This window comes from Schistocerca cancellata, chromosome 5, assembly GCF_023864275.1.
Source record: "Schistocerca cancellata isolate TAMUIC-IGC-003103 chromosome 5, iqSchCanc2.1, whole genome shotgun sequence".
Lineage (NCBI taxonomy): Eukaryota > Metazoa > Arthropoda > Insecta > Orthoptera > Acrididae > Schistocerca > Schistocerca cancellata.
This window is the reverse complement of record NC_064630.1, coordinates 31,752,840-31,770,210: the sequence shown is the minus strand read 5'-3', so window position 1 is coordinate 31,770,210 and position 17,371 is coordinate 31,752,840. Positions and strand designations below refer to the sequence as shown.

General features: G+C 45.9%; 1 protein-coding gene across 1 annotated transcript in view; it reads right to left on the bottom strand.

Moving 5' to 3' along the window:
• The window catches only part of LOC126188346 (uncharacterized), a 204,989-nt gene that overhangs the window by 111,924 nt on the left and 75,694 nt on the right, over positions 1 to 17,371 (bottom strand). The window contains exon 3 of the mRNA XM_049929945.1: positions 10,071 to 10,254. Within this exon, the coding sequence (XP_049785902.1) occupies positions 10,071 to 10,254 (184 nt within the window). The remainder of the gene's footprint in view (positions 1 to 10,070; positions 10,255 to 17,371) is intronic.

Sequence of the window (17,371 nt, the reverse complement as noted above, 5' to 3'; positions counted from 1 at the left end):
TTCGCCGATCACATTGTAATTCTGTCAGAGACAGCAAAGGACTTGGAAGAGCAGTTGAACGGAATGGATGGTGTCTTGAAGGGAGGATATAAGATGAACATCAACAAAAGCAAAACGAGGATAATGGAATGTAGTCGAGTTAAGTCGGGTGATGTTGAGGGTATTAGATTAGGAAATGAGACGCTTAAAGTAGTAAAAAGAGTTTTGCTATTTGGGGAGCAAAATAACTGATGATGGTCGAAGTAGAGAGGATATAAAATGTAGACTGGCAATGGGAAGTAAAGCGTTTCTGAAGAAGAAAAATTTGTTAACATCGAGTATAGATTTAAGTGTCAGGAAGTCGTTTCTGAAAGTATTTGAATGGAGTGTAGTCATGTATGGAAGTGAAATATGGACGATAAATAGTTTAGACAAGAACAGAATAGAAGCTTTCGAAATGTGGTGCTACAGAAGAATGCTGAAGATTAGATGGGTAGATCACATAACTAATGAGGAGGTATTGAATAGAATTGGGGAGAAGAGGACTTTGTGGCACAGCTTGACTAGAAGAAGGGATAGGTTGGTAGGACATGTTCTGAGGCATCAAGGGATCACCAATTTAGTATTGGAGGGCAGCGTGGAGGGTAAAAATCGTAGAGGGAGACCAAGAGATGAATACACTAAGCAGATTCAGCAGGATGGAGGTTGCAGTAGGTACTGGGAGATGAAACTTGCAAAGGATAGGGTAGCATGGAGAGCTGCATAAAACCAGTTTCAGGACTGAAGACCACAGCAACAGCAAGACATTATATCTTGTTTCAACTGCAGTTATCTTCCAAGCCATGTACAACCACTGTACATCTTTTTCAGAATTGTTTTCTACAGGGATAGGCTGTGCAAAGTTACATCTCCAGCCCAGAGCTGTCTCCTCTTTTGCACTGTCGTGTCCTTCACCTCATACTTCACCTCATATTCTTTGTGAGGATGTTAAAAAACTACTCTACCACCCCCCACAGAAACCAGTGATCACACCCGTCTCGCCTAGTTCGTGAGCGTCCCCTATAGTACTGCTAACAAAGTGAACGGCTCTATCCACTGTGAAGAAACAGTTGATTCGCAGCTGGTGATTGACAACTGTTTGATTCCTCATCGGTTTTTGCAAAATAAAAAGGCGGTGAATGGTACTCTAAGATCTTGCGACTACCTTCCATCCAGACTCCAGACGACTACTTATTTTGAACAGCCTATTTGGCCTCTACCAATACTAAAGGCCTCCTTTTGGCATTTCTGGCGTCACTGGCATTTTCCAAAGGTACTTCGAACAACTGATATGAGATAATGTGTCGTGCTGTAGTTACCTCTGTGTAGTCGTCGCATGTAACACCCATGAGCACCTCGAGGAGCTCAACTTTTCCGCCCTTCAGAAAGCCAGTCTGAAATGCAATCTCAGGAACTCTCATGTTTTTCAACAACTGACTCGTGAGCTTAATTGTAAGGAAAGTGGGGTATTTCCAGCCAAATACCAAGTGGAAACATGTCTCCACCCTGGAATTTAAAATAACTACGATCTTTGATGGGCAAGATGAACTACTGTAGGAAGTTTAAGACGAATATAGTGCAGATTAAACCGTTCCTTAGTGCCCTCTGAAACAATGTGCTCCGCACTCTTAAAGTGCCCATCGAAATGGGCCTTGTTTGGTGGTATACACCCCTGAAAAATCTTTGATTCTTGCAAAAGATGCTTCCCAGCATGGAATTGGCGCGTCCTTTCAAATCGGAAAGTGGATGAGTCAGAACACCTGATGACTTTTCATTTTCAAATAAAGCTCAACAAAACTGTGCACAGATCGAGAGAGAGGCTCTTCCAGTCATCTATGCAGTTTACAAATTTTACACATAGCTCTAAGCTGTAAAATTCCAGCTAGTCACAGATCACTTCACTCTCCTCTCACTCATCGTTGCCTGACATAAGAGCACAACGCTAACAGCGGTGGGCTCTCTTTTTAATCTGCATACCAGTATTTCACCGCTCACAAACCAGTGTGACAGCATGCGAATGCATATGACTTTTTCCTTTGTCCTGGATAGACCCAATGCAGAATTTGACCAACAGGAGGTCGTGTGCTTCCACATCGAGTCAAAGGCCCTTTTCACTTTAGACGATGTTTCAGTCAAGGCATCGAAAATTACGGCAGGATCGCACAAGGACCTCATGATACATTAAGTTTTAAGTGGACGAAACCAGGCTGATCGGATCACTTCTTTACGAGATTGGACCGAACATAACAGTGCTACGTTTCTGTGAAACATTGGCTGTGAGCTCAGGACGGGGTCTTCACACCCACTACAGAAGAATTGTCCCCCCACCCTCCAGGTATTCATACCACTCTCACTGTGTACTTCAGTCCTTGCTCAACATCACACTGATCTCTAGGGTGTTATGCAGATGAAGAAATTGGTCCACTGCCTTGATTACTGGCCAGCCATCACCACCGACATTGAGGCGCGAGCCCTGACATGTGTACCGAAGGCATCACCTCCCAAAGCTTTTTGATCGTGGCCCCAGCCTGCTGCTTCTTGGGACAGTTCACGTGGATTTTGTGAGTCCTTTTCTCAACTCAATGAGGCTAACTGTACAGACTCTTTCTCAAAGTGTCCTCATGTCACCAGACTGTATTCCACAATGGCACAACTGACTATAAAAGTACCCACACAGGCGTTCGTAATCGAAGGCCTCCCACAGACCACAATTACTGGTAATGGTCTCCAGCTGACCCTTTATGGAGTTTTGTGCTCAACATGGCGTATAGCATGTCTTCACTACTCCTTTTCGTCATCAATGAAATGGAGAGGTGCGTAGATGGTTTGCACTATTAAGGTAAGGATGAAGGCATTGATTCGGTCTTCTTCTAGTGAAGACTCTAATGGTGTTTTTAAGTACTACAGGTCCACACTCATCACAGACAAGAGCCCACTGGAAATTCTACATAGCAGAAAACTTTTTAACTATCATCCACCTCCTCCAGCTGTGGCAACAGTACCAACATCTTTCATAATAATGCAGCTTCGACAAGGCGGAGTGGGTATGTGTGTGGATGACATCCAAAATGGGCCCCCACTACCATCATACAGGGTGTCCAGAAAAGGACTCCCTGATTTCAAAATTAAATATCTCGAAAACAAAGATCGATAGAGGAATGCAGTAAACGGTATGTTTATTGTGAAAGCTGTAAGAAGTTTATACACCAGTTTAAAATAATAGTTACAAAAGCTGCTAACAGATGGCGCTGTACGCTGTACAGCTCATATCATCATACATAAGTGAAATAATCGTATGAAAACAATCTTTGCAAACAATCACATCATAATGTTTTCAAAATGTTCACCATTGGCACTGCAGAGGTGGCGCAAACGAAGAATGAAACTCGCCATCACATTTCGTAGTGTCTCAACCGAAATGGATTCACATGCCACAGAGATCGCCGATTCAAGCTCGTCCAGCGTGGCGGGATGCTTCGGGTAGACCATGTCTTTCACTGTGCCCCACAAAAAAAAGTCACAGGGAGTCAAATCCTGCGAATATGGAGGCCAATCCATGCCTGCACCAGTAAATTTGGGATATTCCAAAGCAATGACTCGATTCCCGAAGTATTCCTCAAGAAAGCGAAACACTTGTTCGGTCCGATGTGGTCGGGCTCCATCTTGCATAAACCATTCAGTACCTGGTCGATCCTCTAACGCTTGCTGTGTGGCGACAAATTGTTCCAAAACTGCAACGTAACGTGCACCAGTGACAGTTTCTCGAATGAAAAAAGGGCCAATAATGCCTCTGCTGCATACTGCAGCCCACACAGTAACTTTAGGAGAATACAAGGGTTTCGCTTCACACCAATATGGCTTTTCGGAACCCAAAAATCGCCAGTTCTGCTTATTCACGTATCCATTCAGGTGGAAGTGTGCTTCATCCGTAAACCAGATGCAGCCAACATCAAATCCTTCACTATCAATCATTGTGAGCATCTGATTAGCAAAGGCAACCCTTTGTTGCACAGCTCGTACGGGTATGGCCTGGTGCGTTTGCATTTTGAATGGAAAGATGTGTAGGCTCTTTCTCAGTATTTTCTGCGTGCTTGAACGCTTCAAACCAGTCTCAGATGCAATTCTACGGACGGATGACATTGGATTTCGCTGAATAATTCCAGAAACTGTGGCGATATTTTCAGGCGTAACTGCGGTTTGCTTGCGGCCAACATGCCCCACTAGATCATCAGTTACGCTGCCTGTTCGTTGAAATTTTGCGAAGAGCGTACGAATGGTTTTCGCAACGGGTCCTTTTGTAACATTAAATCGCGCTTGAAAACTTCGCCTTGTTGTCGTAGGACTCTCTTCTAACCTGTGGTACTCTAGCACCAGAAAAACGCGTTGTTCAATGGAGTACATGGTTTTAATCTCTTCCTTCGGTACGCTAAACTCCTTTCACGTTTCAACAGTGGAACTGATCGCTCTGGGCTTCGGATTACTATTTATACTAGGCATTACATATGGTGATTACAGCGTCATCTGTTAGCAACTTTTGTAACTATTATTTCAAACTGCTGTATAAACTTCTTACAACTTTCACAATAAACATACCGTTTACTGCATTGCTCTATCGATCTTTGTTTTCGAGATATTTAATTTTGAAATCAGGGAGCCCTTTTCTGGACACCCTGTAGGTGTAGAGGGCTACTAACTTTACTGCGTGGACACCGATGGACTCCACTGGTGGTGTCAAGAAAACATCTGTGGCGACAACCTTCTTCCATGGCTACCATCGCTGCACCTGCAGCTGAGACCGCGCAGCACGTCCTCCCTCCCCCCCCCCCCCCCCCTCCCACCTCTGAAACAGCAGCAGCCTTAGTAGGTCGACCATAGCCACTGCTACCGCTCTGCAGGGCTTTGAAGTAGTGCCTTGCTCCTTCTCTTGACACAGCTAGTCCCAGTGTTTCCAGATGACACTCTGCACACCCCGCTACGCCTGATAGACTACGGCACAAATGGCAATCTCACGAGGGCAGATCACACAGACCCATCCTGACGTCTTCTTCCCACCCTGACGACAGTCCAAGACATCGAGATCTGTCAGAAGTACTGTCCCTCCCTCCTCGCTGGAGTTGACACGTATAGGAATGCTTTCGACCCAACATGCTATCTCAAACGGGGAACAGGGGTCGGGGAGGGGGTAGTGGGGAGGGGGAGATGGAGAGGGGCGAGCGAGGAGGGGGCAGAGGTAAGGACTCTGCAGACAGCAGCTTGGAGAGGGAGACTATTTCCTCACTTCCACAATTGGCGGCGCCACATGCTTGTAACAGACAGCGAGGAAACAGGAATGAGACGTCCTCCTTCAGCGCAAAACGCCACACTTCGTGACCCCATGGTCTTCCTAGCAGGATAAAGCTGCTCACACAGTGATAGCAAGCCAGTGTTGTATTCAGTCTACGAGGGACGTTCAATAAATAATGCAACATATTATTTTCCTTGGCCAATTTCGGTGGTAAAATGCATAATGCGTTGTGTTACATCATGGAATAATGCCGCTTCAGATCCTGAAGTTTAATGAAGTACCGATAGCTGGTGGTGCTATATGTTTTCTTCAAAGTGGTGTCTGTAACAGAGGTGCATTCCAAGCAGAGAGTTTCCATCGAGTTTCTTTCGACGGAAAACCAGAGCTTTGAAGGTATTCACAGGCCACAGCGGAATGTCTGCAGAGATCTGGCAGTGAACAACAGTACGCTGCGTCATTAGACGAGGCATCTGTCGACAGCCGCGCAAATCTGTCCCATCTTCCGCATGCCGGCCGGCTGCACACAGCTGTGACTCTAGCAATCATGAAAAGTGCGGACACTCTCATTCGAGATAATCGATGGATCACAAACACCTTGCTCCTCAACTGGACATCTCTGTTTGTAGAGCTGACACACTCACTCACTTGTTGCGGCATCCAGAGGTGTGCGCCCGGTGGGCTCCTTGCCACCTACCAGAAGGCCGTGAAGAGCAACAAAGGATGATAGGTGCGGAATTTCTTCTGGGACTTTGAAGGGGTTATACTCTCTGATGACCTGCCACTTGGTGCTCCGATCGATTCTGAAGTGCACTTTGCAAGCCTGAGGAAACTGAAGAAACGAGTTCAGCGTGTTTGTCGCCACAGAAATGGAAACGAACTTCTCCATGACAGCCCAATGCCTCGCACAAGTATGTGCACCCGAGAGGAACTCGTAAAACTTCATTGGACTGTTCTTCCTCATCCACTCTAGAGGCTAGGTCTTGCACCTTCTGACTTCCATCTGTTTGCCAAACGAAGGATGCACTGTGTGGTATTCAGTACGTGTATGATGGGAGGTTGTAAACATAGAATTGTATCGTTGACTATCGATAGTCGCCTCTCTGCCGGGCGCAAAACAACAATGGGGAGTCGTGGCGCACCTTTCGTGGAGCGTGGGTGGAGTGTTGTGTTGATGCCGTGGCTACAGCGCGTATCTTACAAGTTATGGTGAAGTAATTGGAAATTAAAAAAAAAGTTGAGGTTCGCCGATGACATTGTAATTCTGTCAGACAGCAAAGGACTTGGAAGAGCAGGTGAACGGAATGGACAGTGTCTTGAAAGGAGGATATAAGATGAACATCAACAAAAGCAAAACGAGGATAATGGAACATAGTCGAATTAAGTCGGGTGATGCTGAGGACTTGGAAGAGCAGTTGAACGGAATGGACAGTGTCTTGAAAGGAGGATATAAGATGAACATCAACAAAAGCAAAACGAGGATAATGGAATGTAGTCGAATTAAGTCGGGTGATGCTGAGGGAATTAGATTAGGAAATGAGACAGAGTAGTAAAGGAGTTTTTTTATTTGGGGAGCAAAATAACTGATGATGGTCGAAGTAGAGAGGATATAAAATGTAGACTGGCAATGGCAAGGAAAGCGCTTCTGAAGAAGAGAAATTTGTTAAGATCGAGTATTGATTTAAGTGTCAGGAAGTCGTTTCTGAAAGTATTTATATGGAGTGTAGCCATGTATGGGAGTGAAACATGGACGATAAATAGTTTGGACAAGAAGAGAATAGAAGCTTTCGAAATGTGGTGCTACAGAAGAATGCTGAAGCTTATATGGGTAGTTCACATAACTAATGAGGAGGTATTGAATAGAATTAGGGAGAAGAGGAGTTTGTGGCACAACTTGACAAGGTGAAGGGACCGGTTGGTAGGACATGTTGTGAGGTATCAAGAGATCACAAATTTAGCATTGGAGGGCAGCGTGGAGGGTAAAAATCGTAGGAGGAGACCAAGAGATGAATACACTAAGCAGATTCAGAAGGATGTAGGTTGCAGTAAGTACTGGGAGATGAAGAAGCTTGCACAGGATAGAGTAGCATGGAGAGCTGCATCAAACCAGTCTCAGGACTGAAGACAACAACAACAACAACAATTGGAAATGTTGCCCACCCAAGTTTTGCGTTTAATTTCAGTATTCAAGACGCAGTATCAATGTTTATCCAAAAGGTCATATTTTTCGGTTTCGTGTGTCGTGTCGGGAGAACAACAATCAATTGCGCCGCGACAGTTACGCAAAAATAGTGTGAACTGATACGATCCTAATTATAGGTTCTAAGTGAAAGAAATACATATCGTTTTGTCTGGCTGAATATCACGAGCGCAGGTACTTTCTCGTCCGTATACCGGACCCGAAATTTTATGGAGCATCCGCTTCGCGATTCGGTCACGCGCACGCTCGTGTTATAACCTATCGAAATGTTTAGTACTGTTGGAAGAACTGTGCCAATTGTCGGCTGATAAAACATCAGCTGAACAGTGGTTATTTTGTGTTCTGTGCTCCGTATTTTCGCAATGGATGCCATCATTTAGACAACAACCTTATAGGTCACAACGGACAGAGACAGAGTACACATACTGGTCACGTCCATTGTGGAATAATGTTAATTGTGAACAGTGTAACCCCACCCTGTGCGGATGTTTAGCAGAATACAGTGAATTGTACCAGATCAACTTGGTATTGTTGGTGCGAGTCGCTCCTCTCCCTGCTAGACAATAGTTACTACAGGACACATCATAGCAGGCAGTGCAGAGAGCAGCAGATCCAGCACCGCGCGAAGGACACACGGTCGTTAAATATCCAGCCCCGTTCCTGTATCTAGGGAGTGCTGTACAGTACCGAGTGCTAAAGGCTAGGTTTTATTAGTGCAGCATGTCTAAGGCCCTTTCCTCCCGGGCTTGTTAGAAGGTTACTGATGCGCCAAGACGTTGGCTTCAACGTCGACCAGTAGCGTGGCAGCACGCGCGCATACATGCCTAGCAGTAAAGTGGCGTAAGGCTGTCGAACTGAACGGAGATTATATTGAAAAGTGGGGTTTTGTAGCCAAAAATGGGGAATAATACGATGTATTGCAATCCTGAATGTAAACCAGCCTACTATCAGAAAAAAATGTGTTACATTACTTATTTAACGTCTCTTGTGTACCTCGTATATGCCTACAACGTGTGTGTCAGGTATTCTCTTGTGAAGTGCGCGTCATTTATGACGGCGGCCGAGTTTAGGTTCGTTCTGCACATCTAACGTCACAAAACACTTCAGTTTTAGAAATGTTCAGTCATAAATAAAGTAATTGAACAAAAGCAGTGTCTTGATAGCAGACTTTCTTTTGTAGAAAGTTTGGAAAAAGCATTCTTTATACCAATTGCTTCATATTCTATTAATTAATTAAACCAAACAAGCAATAAGCCTCCTAATTCAGGCGATAGCAAGGAAAGGTGTTTGTACCATTCTCACTAACCCCTTTTTCGCAATAAAGAACAGCAGTAATTGTTTATTCCCTATTGTACTTCGACGAAACGTGAGTAATTCATACCAACAATGTTTGTCCGTATTTTGCGTGATATTTTAAAGTCCTCTGGGAGATGTATTGAGCGACGAGCTGCGTTAGCGTAATAGTTAAAGTGTATAGCTGCTAAGCGAAAGGTTCTGAATTCAAGGATTGTTCAGTGCTTAATATTTTCTTTATTTAAAAACAAAATCGAAGAGCCTTACTTCACGAATTTTATTCGTTTGAATGTAATTTTTTGAAATTTCTAGTGGCAAATAAAGTCGACCGACCATACGGAAAGTATACGCTATGGACTTTTAGCTCTACAAACTCTTCAAAATTTCGTGCAATGGTTTACTACATCTAATGCTGCCCAATAACTGCGTTGAACTTCGAAACAAAATTGTCATTTATGGGAGGGAAGGTATCAATCAAGAAGATGTGTAAAAATCAAATTTTTGGGCCAAATAGTTTTCGTGAAATCGAATGATAAAGTGAGTCAAAGCAGTTGAAACACCATGTGTCTGCACAGGCGAGCAGTGCAATGATGACAAAATCGCGCACATCGCAGAATGCGGGGAGCACGTCTCTGTAGCAGCCAAAGGGTTAATGCGGCCGTGGTGGCTTTACTTTATAAACTGCGCGCTCGCCCCTAAACGTATAAGTTTGCGAACTATTCTATGGCGCTGCTTCTCTTGGCGCGTAGAACTGGCAACGCAGCAATCTCCCGCGTCTGGGCGGGCATGCGCGAACCGCCAAGATAAAAGAACTGAACTATAGGTTTGACTATGTTGGATTTTTCATAGCAGTTTGATGGACTTTGATTTCATTGGCGGACTTGATTCATTGACCGACTTGCATTATTCCACATCGTCCATCCTTTGTGTAATCACAGACAGCCTGAAGTTTTTGTTGTACACCCTGAGCTATCAACATGTAGTGAACTTGTAACTAATGCTTTGGGGGGGGGGGGGGTTGTTTTGTGAAGGAGACCATACAGCGAGGTCATCGGTCTCCTTTCAGAGGAACCATGCCGGTATTAGCCTGGAGCGATTGAGGGAAAGCACGGAAAACCTAAATCAGGATGGCCGGACGCGGGATTGAACCGTCGTCCTCCCGAATGCGAGTCCAATGTCTAACCACTGCGCCACCTCGCCCGGTAACTAATGATTTGTTCAGGTGGAGGGAGCAGGAGCAGCATTCGCACAGTTTCCGCGGTGCCAGCAGCGACCTACCTCCTGCCGCCAGAAGAGCACTATGTCGTCGAAGCTGCCGGCCTGGCTGTGGTTGCTGGCCAGGTAGAAGCCGCGCGGGCAGTGGCTGACGGCCCGCACCACCAGCAGAGCGCACAGCTGCAGCTCGTAGTCCTCGCCCGCCATGTCCGCCGCGTCGGCCCGCTTCTCGTACGTCAGCTCCCGTCTGTCGACGAAAATGGTAGACATCGATATAGACGACAGACGGATAGAGAAACAATTAAAATCGCTCAAAAGAGGAAAGGCCGCTGGATCTGATGGGATACCAGTTCAATTTTATACAGAGTACGCGAAGGAACTTGCCCCCCTTCTTGCAGCGGTGTACCGTAGTTCTCTAGAAGAGCGTAGCGTTCCAAAGGATTGGAAAAGGGCACAGGTCATCCCCGTTTTCGAGAACGGACGTCGAAAAGATGTGCAGAACTATAGACCTATATCTCTAACGTCGATCAGTTGTAGAATTTTGGAACACGTATTATGTTCGAATATAATGACTTTTCTCGAGACTAGAAATCTACTCTGTAGGAATCAGCATGGGTTTAGAAAAGGACGGTCGTGTGAAACCCAGCTCGCGCTATTCGTTCACGAGACTCAGAGGGCCATAAGCACGGGTAGATGCCGTGTTTCTTGACTTCCGCAAGGCGTTCGATACAGTTCCCCACAGTCGTTTATTGAACAAAGTAAGAGCATATGGACTATCAGACCAATTGTGTGATTGGATTGAGGAGTTCCTAGATAACAGGACGCAGCATGTCATTCTCAATGGAGAGAAGTCTTCCGAAGTACGAGTGATTTCAGGTGTGCCGCAGGGGAGTGTCGTAGGACCGTTGCTATTCACAATATACATAGATGACCTGGTGGATGACATCGGAAGTTCACTGAGGCTTTTTGCAGATGATGCTGTGGTGTATCGAGAGGTTGTAACAATGGAAAATTGTACTGAAATGCAGGAGGATCTGCAGCGAATTGACGCATGGTGCAGGGAATGGCAATTGAATCTCAATGTAGACAAGTTTAATGTGCTGCGAATACATAGAAAGATAGTTCCCTTATCATTTAGCTTCAAAATAGCAGGTCAGCAACTGGAAGCAGTTAATTTCATAAATTATCTGGGAGTAGGCATTAGGAGTGATTTAAAATGGAATGACGATAATAAAGTTGATCGTCGGCAAAGCAGATGCCAGACTGAGATTCATTCGGAGAATCCTAAGGAAATGCAATCCGAAAACAAAGGAAGTAGGTTACAGTACGCTTGTTCGCCCACTGCTTGAATACTGCTCAGCAGTGTGGGATCCGTACCAGATAGGGTTGATAGAAGAGATAGAGAAGATCCAACGGAGAGCAGCGCGCTTCGTTACAGGATCATTTAGTAATCGCGAAAGCGTTACGGAGATGATAGATACACTCCAGTGGAAGACTCTGCAGGAGAGACGCTCAGTAGCTCGGTACCGGCTTTTGTTAAAGTTTCGAGAACATACCTTCACCGAAGAGTCAAGCAGTATATTGCTCCCTCCTACATATATCTCGCGAAGAGACCATGAGGATAAAATCAGAGAGATTAGAGCCCACACAGAAGCATCCGACAATCCTTCTTTCCACGAACAATACGAGACTGGAATAGAAGGGAGAACCGATAGAGGTACTGAGGGATGTAGATGTACGAGGTGCATTCAAGTTCTAAGGCCTCCGATTTTTTTTCTCCGGACTGGAAAGAGATAGAAACATGCGCATTGTTTTAAAATGAGGCCGCGTTCATTCTCAATACGTCCCAGAGATGGCAGCACCGTACGGCAGATGGAATTTTACCACCAGCGGCGAGAATGAGAATTGTTTTAAATACTTAAAATGGCGACGTTTTCCTTACTTGAACAGCGTGCAATCATTCGTTTTCTGAATTTGCGTGGTGTGAAATCAATTGAAATTCATCGACAGTTGAAGGAGACATGTGGTGATGGAGTTATGGATGTGTCGAAAGTGCGTTCGTGGGTGCGACAGTTTAATGAAGGCAGAACATCGTGTGACAACAAACCGAAACAACCTCGGGCTCGCACAAGCCGGTCTGACGATATGATCGAGAAAGTGGAGAGAATTGTTATGGGGGATCGCCGAATGACTGTTGAACAGATAGCCTCCAGAGTTGGCATTTCTGTGGGTTCTGTGCACACAATCTTGCACGACGACCTGAAAATACGAAAAGTGTCATCCAGGTGGGTGCCACGAATGCTGACGGACGACCACATGGCTGCCCGTGTGGCATGTTGCCAAGCAATGTTGACGCGCAACGACAGCATGAATGGGACTTTCTTTTCGTCGTTTGTGACAATGGATGAGATGTGGATGCCATTTTTCAATCCAGAAACAAAGCGCCAGTCAGCTCAATGGAAGCACACAGATTCACCGCCACCAAAAAAATTTCGGGTAACCGCCAGTGCTGAAAAAATGATGTCCGTCTCCCGCTTCGGTTGGTTTGAGCTCTGTCTTACATGAACCACACATCTTGTCGAAATCATGGCCACTCTGGATAGTGGGGATGTAATCATCTTCCAGAACCTTCACATGTTGTTCTATAGTCACTGTGCCATCAAGGAATATTGCACCTGTTATTCCCTAACTGTACACTGTACATCACATGGTCTCCCGTTGAGCTTGAAAAGACTTACCGATCGCGAAATGCTGATTCTCAGCCCCCCAGATGCGCCAGTTTTGCTTATTAACGGACCCATCCAAATGAAAGTGGGCTTCGTCGCTAAACTAAACCATACACGCGCATACTAATTCCCATCATTCCCCGTGGCCAATCGTGCAGTTTGAACGTCCTAACGCAAATTGCTCAGCAGTTATGACGATTTTATTTTATATAGTTCAATTACTGACACCCTGTACCTTCAGAGGGGGTTGGGAAGTAGGGGATACTTGAGCGTTGCGAAATGTATCAGCTGGAAGTAACAACTGGAACAGGGAGGAGCTAAGGTTGACCTTCGCAACACGAAACTAAGTAGGATAGCGTAAATTTGATCAAATGGGGAATTATGAGCTTAGGAGGATTTTGGGAAAAACTTATGTTATAGAATGGGTAGAAACGTCAGTACAGAAAACTGCGAACTGAAGAAATCTGGGCTACGATAGGGAATTGTGGAGTAAGAGCGTAGCGAATTCGGTAGTATATGTGTGATGATGGTACAGAGTTAGAAAGCCTTCAGGGCACCATAGGCGATGGAGTTATTGAGCGCTTTTAAAAATATAATAACGCAATGCAATTTGTGATTGCAGATTGTGTAAGATTTATAGGAATGGGGAAGGAATTTAGGGTCAAAAAGGAATTTGATCTGCTAATACAGCATGCGTTTGAGAAACTGAAGACGGATACAGAAGGCAAAGGTGGATCACGTGGCTTTCGACGGCCTGTGAGCATCGATAAAATTTAGGAGATGCAGATATACACAGATATACATACGCAGCGACGGAGGAAGGACATTCGTGAGCTATTACACTGCTGGCTGTTTAGACTGCAACACCAGGAGGGATAGCACATTAGGAAACTTTACGTACTGTACGAATACAGAATGAAGAATAGAGGATCAGAGTTGTAGGTGATTTGGAGGTATGCAGTACGCGGAGTTGCCACCTGTGGCGTCAGCAATGGCCCTAACTAGGCCGAGTACCGAGTCGAACTGAGCTTGGATGACACAAAGGGATCTGTCATTCTGTGTCTACTTCACTATTATGCTAAAGTTCGTCAGTCAAAATGACTGGTGCGTAGTGACGTGCCAGTCTCCAGGCAGCCCTTGACCAGATGTTTTCAGTCCGTGAGAGATCGAGGGAGTGTGCCTCCCAGGGGACAGCCCAACACGTGCCCTATCGAGCTAGGCCAGGACATTAGGACAGCGTACAGTCACTTCACTGTCTCGTTGAAAGGCGACACCTCAGAGATTTCGAAGACAGGGCGCAGCCACCGGCCTTAGCAAAAAATTTGATCCAAAGAGGGGCTGGCAGAGGAATAACATAATATAATTTAGAGCAAGCCCTGAGCAATACGAGAGAAGTGAAAACCCTGTTTCTGGGACCGGAAGTTGTGCGATGTGGTGCAAACCGCCAACGAGAATTCGCGGAAAGAAAAATCACCAGTGTTAATGCGGCCGAGGTAGAGTGCGATAAGTATGTTAAATCAAGTGAAGTGTGACGGCGACATTGCCTTGCAGCAGCAATATCTCAATGAAGAATCTTTCGAAACCTACTGACTCTACGATCACAAGACGACACACACACACACACACACACACACACACACACACACAGTCACACACACACACACACACACACACACACACACACACACACACACACAATTTTATATCTTAGCGTCTTTAGAAGGCTTTTCAGTATATCAGGACAGACGAAATTAACACATCCGCAGGGTCAAAGAATATAAACTTCAGCTTCATGACAAGACAAGCAATAGCCTCTACAACTATTCAACGTTTTTAAAGTTATAATAAGGTTGGTTGGATTAAAATAATTCCAAGTGGGAGTAAAATAATCGAGACATACAAAACACAGCTCGAAGAAAGGACAAAACCACAAGAATGACAGAAGGGCAACAAACACTGAAATGGACAAAATCGGACGAGAAAACCACAGATAGACGCAAGAAACATGTAGAAGAGATCAAATCAAGAGAGCAGATTACCATGGTTGGCTGACCATGAGAATAAAAAGTAGAAACCAGCCACTCTGCATCACATTAAAATATCCACCTTAAAAACACTTGGTTGAGGACACAGAAGGACAGTGGACGTGCGCTAAAACTTAGATCAAATGATAAAACCTGCCCTCACGAATAAAACGTAAAACTAAAGCTGCTGTTGAGGCACTGTCGCTCAATACCGAAGGTAGGATTCTGGGAAAGTTAAAAGTCTGCTACAGATCAGGTAAAAGTGGGCAGTCCAGCAAGAGGTGGACGACCGTCATTTGTGAGCCACAGCGACACCGAGGAGGGTCCTCACGATGGATGAGGTAACCATGCGTTAGCCACATATGGCTAATGCACAGCTGGCAGAGGACAACTGATTCCTTGCGAGAGGACCGCATGGAAGACTTCCACACATTCGTAGTCTCCTTAATGACACGCAGTTTGTTGTGCCTGCTGTTATGCCATTCCTTCTCCCAAAGCCTAAAAACCCTGTCACTTAAGACAGAACGCAGGTCAGTTTCGGAGATGCCCATCTCCAGAAGCGGTTTCCGTGTAGCCTGCTTGGCCACCCTGTCAGCAAGTTCGTTGCCTGGTATTCCGACGTGTCCTGGGGTCTACACAAACACCACGTTCCAGGGCATAGATGGACTCGTGAATGGACTCTAACAAAGGATGGCGAGGGTAGCACTGGTCGATAGCTTGTAGGCTGCTCAAGGAGTCAGAACACAGGAGAAGTGACTCGCCAGGGCATGAGCGGATGTGCTCAAGAGCACGAGATATGGTCGCCAGCTCTGCAGTGAAAACACTGCAGTCTTCTGGCAAGGAGCGCTGTTCAATATATCCTCCATGAACATACGCAAAGCCTACGTGATCATCAGCCATCGAACCGTCGGTGTAAACCACTTCAGGCCCCGGTACATGTCGAGAATAGAGAGTAAATGATAGCGGAGTGCCACAGGGTTAATGGAATCCTTAGGGCGATGCGAAAGGTCCAGAAGAATCTGCGGCCTAGGTGTACACCATGGAGGTGTACGTGAATGGACCTCGAGGAGACGTGGAAACGGGAAGGACTCCAGTTCAGACAGAAAAGACCGGACGCAAACCGCAATCATAAGCCCTGACCTGGCCCGATGCGGGAGATGAAACGTCGTGGTTGGGTGCACAGGAGAACTGCGAACGTGTGCAACGTAACTGGCGAGCATTTGTGAACCCCTAACCTTCAATGGAGGGACTCGGGCCTCCACCAGGACACTGGTCACCGGGCTCGTTCTAAAACGCAACGTTGAGGGCGCCGCCGACCCGTAAACCAGACTCCCACAGTCAAGGCGGGATTTAACAAGGGCTCTGTAGAGCTGCAGCAGCGTAGAGCGATCTGCACCCCAGTTGGTGTTGTTCAGGCAGTGGAGAGCATTGAGGTGCTGCCAGCAATTCCGCTTAGCCAAGTCAATCGGGCATCGAAAACCATTCCTAAGAATCGATATGTCTCCACTACAGTGAGTGGATCATCATTAAGGTGAAGTTCTGGTTCTGGATGAACGGTGCGACGCTGACAGAAATGCATGACACACGACTTCGCGTCTGAAAACTGGACGCCATGAGCTAGAGCCCATGACTGCGCCTTGTGAATGGCTCCCTGTAGGCGCCGCTCAGCAACACCTGTACTGGAGGAGCAGTACGAAATGCAGAAGTCATCTGCATACAGAGAATGTTAGACCGATGGCCCTACAGTTACTGCTAGACCGTTAATAGCCACTAAAGATAGAGAGACACAATACGGAGCCCTGCGGAACGCCATTCTCCTGAATACGGGGGTACTATGGGAGGCACCGACTTGGACAAGGAAAGTACAGAGCGACAGGAAGTTTTGGATAAAAATGGGGAGCGGGTCACTGAGACCCCACACATAAAATGTCGGCAGGTCATGTCGTATGCTTTACGTAAGTCAAAAAAGACGGCAACCGGATTTTGGCGTCTGGAAAAGGCTGTTCGGATGCTAGACTCGAGGGACACAAGATTATCAGTGGTAGAGCGACCCCGGGGGAAGCCTCCCTGACATTTAGCCAGTAGGCCACGTGATTCCAGGACCCAACCCAACCGCCGACGCATCATTCATTCCAGCAGCTCACAAAGAAAGTTGATGAGGCTGTTGGGCCGGTAGCTATCCACATCAAGCTGGTTTTGACAGGGTTTGAGCACCAGAATGATAGCGCTCTCCCACCATTGCGATGGAAAGACGCCATCTCACAAGGTCCGGAGGAAGATGACGAGGAGACGTCGCTTGTAGTCAGACGAGAGATGTTTAATCACCTGACTGTGGATCCGATCCGTCATAGGACATGCCAGGGCAACGTGCAAGGACACTGATCTCCTACTCTGTAAAAAGTTATAATAAGTTGCTGCTATTTTCACAGATGCTATCAATAACGATCACAAAATCGATCTGCATCACAGAGCACTTGGAGACTTTCTGTCAGTTTACTTAGAAATTCTAAGTATAGTTCTAGTATGTGAAGAGTTAGAGTAATTGTTTGAAGAAGGAGGCATCGTTTATCAATACGCTTCAGCAGATCGAGCAAATACTAATTATAAGTTTACA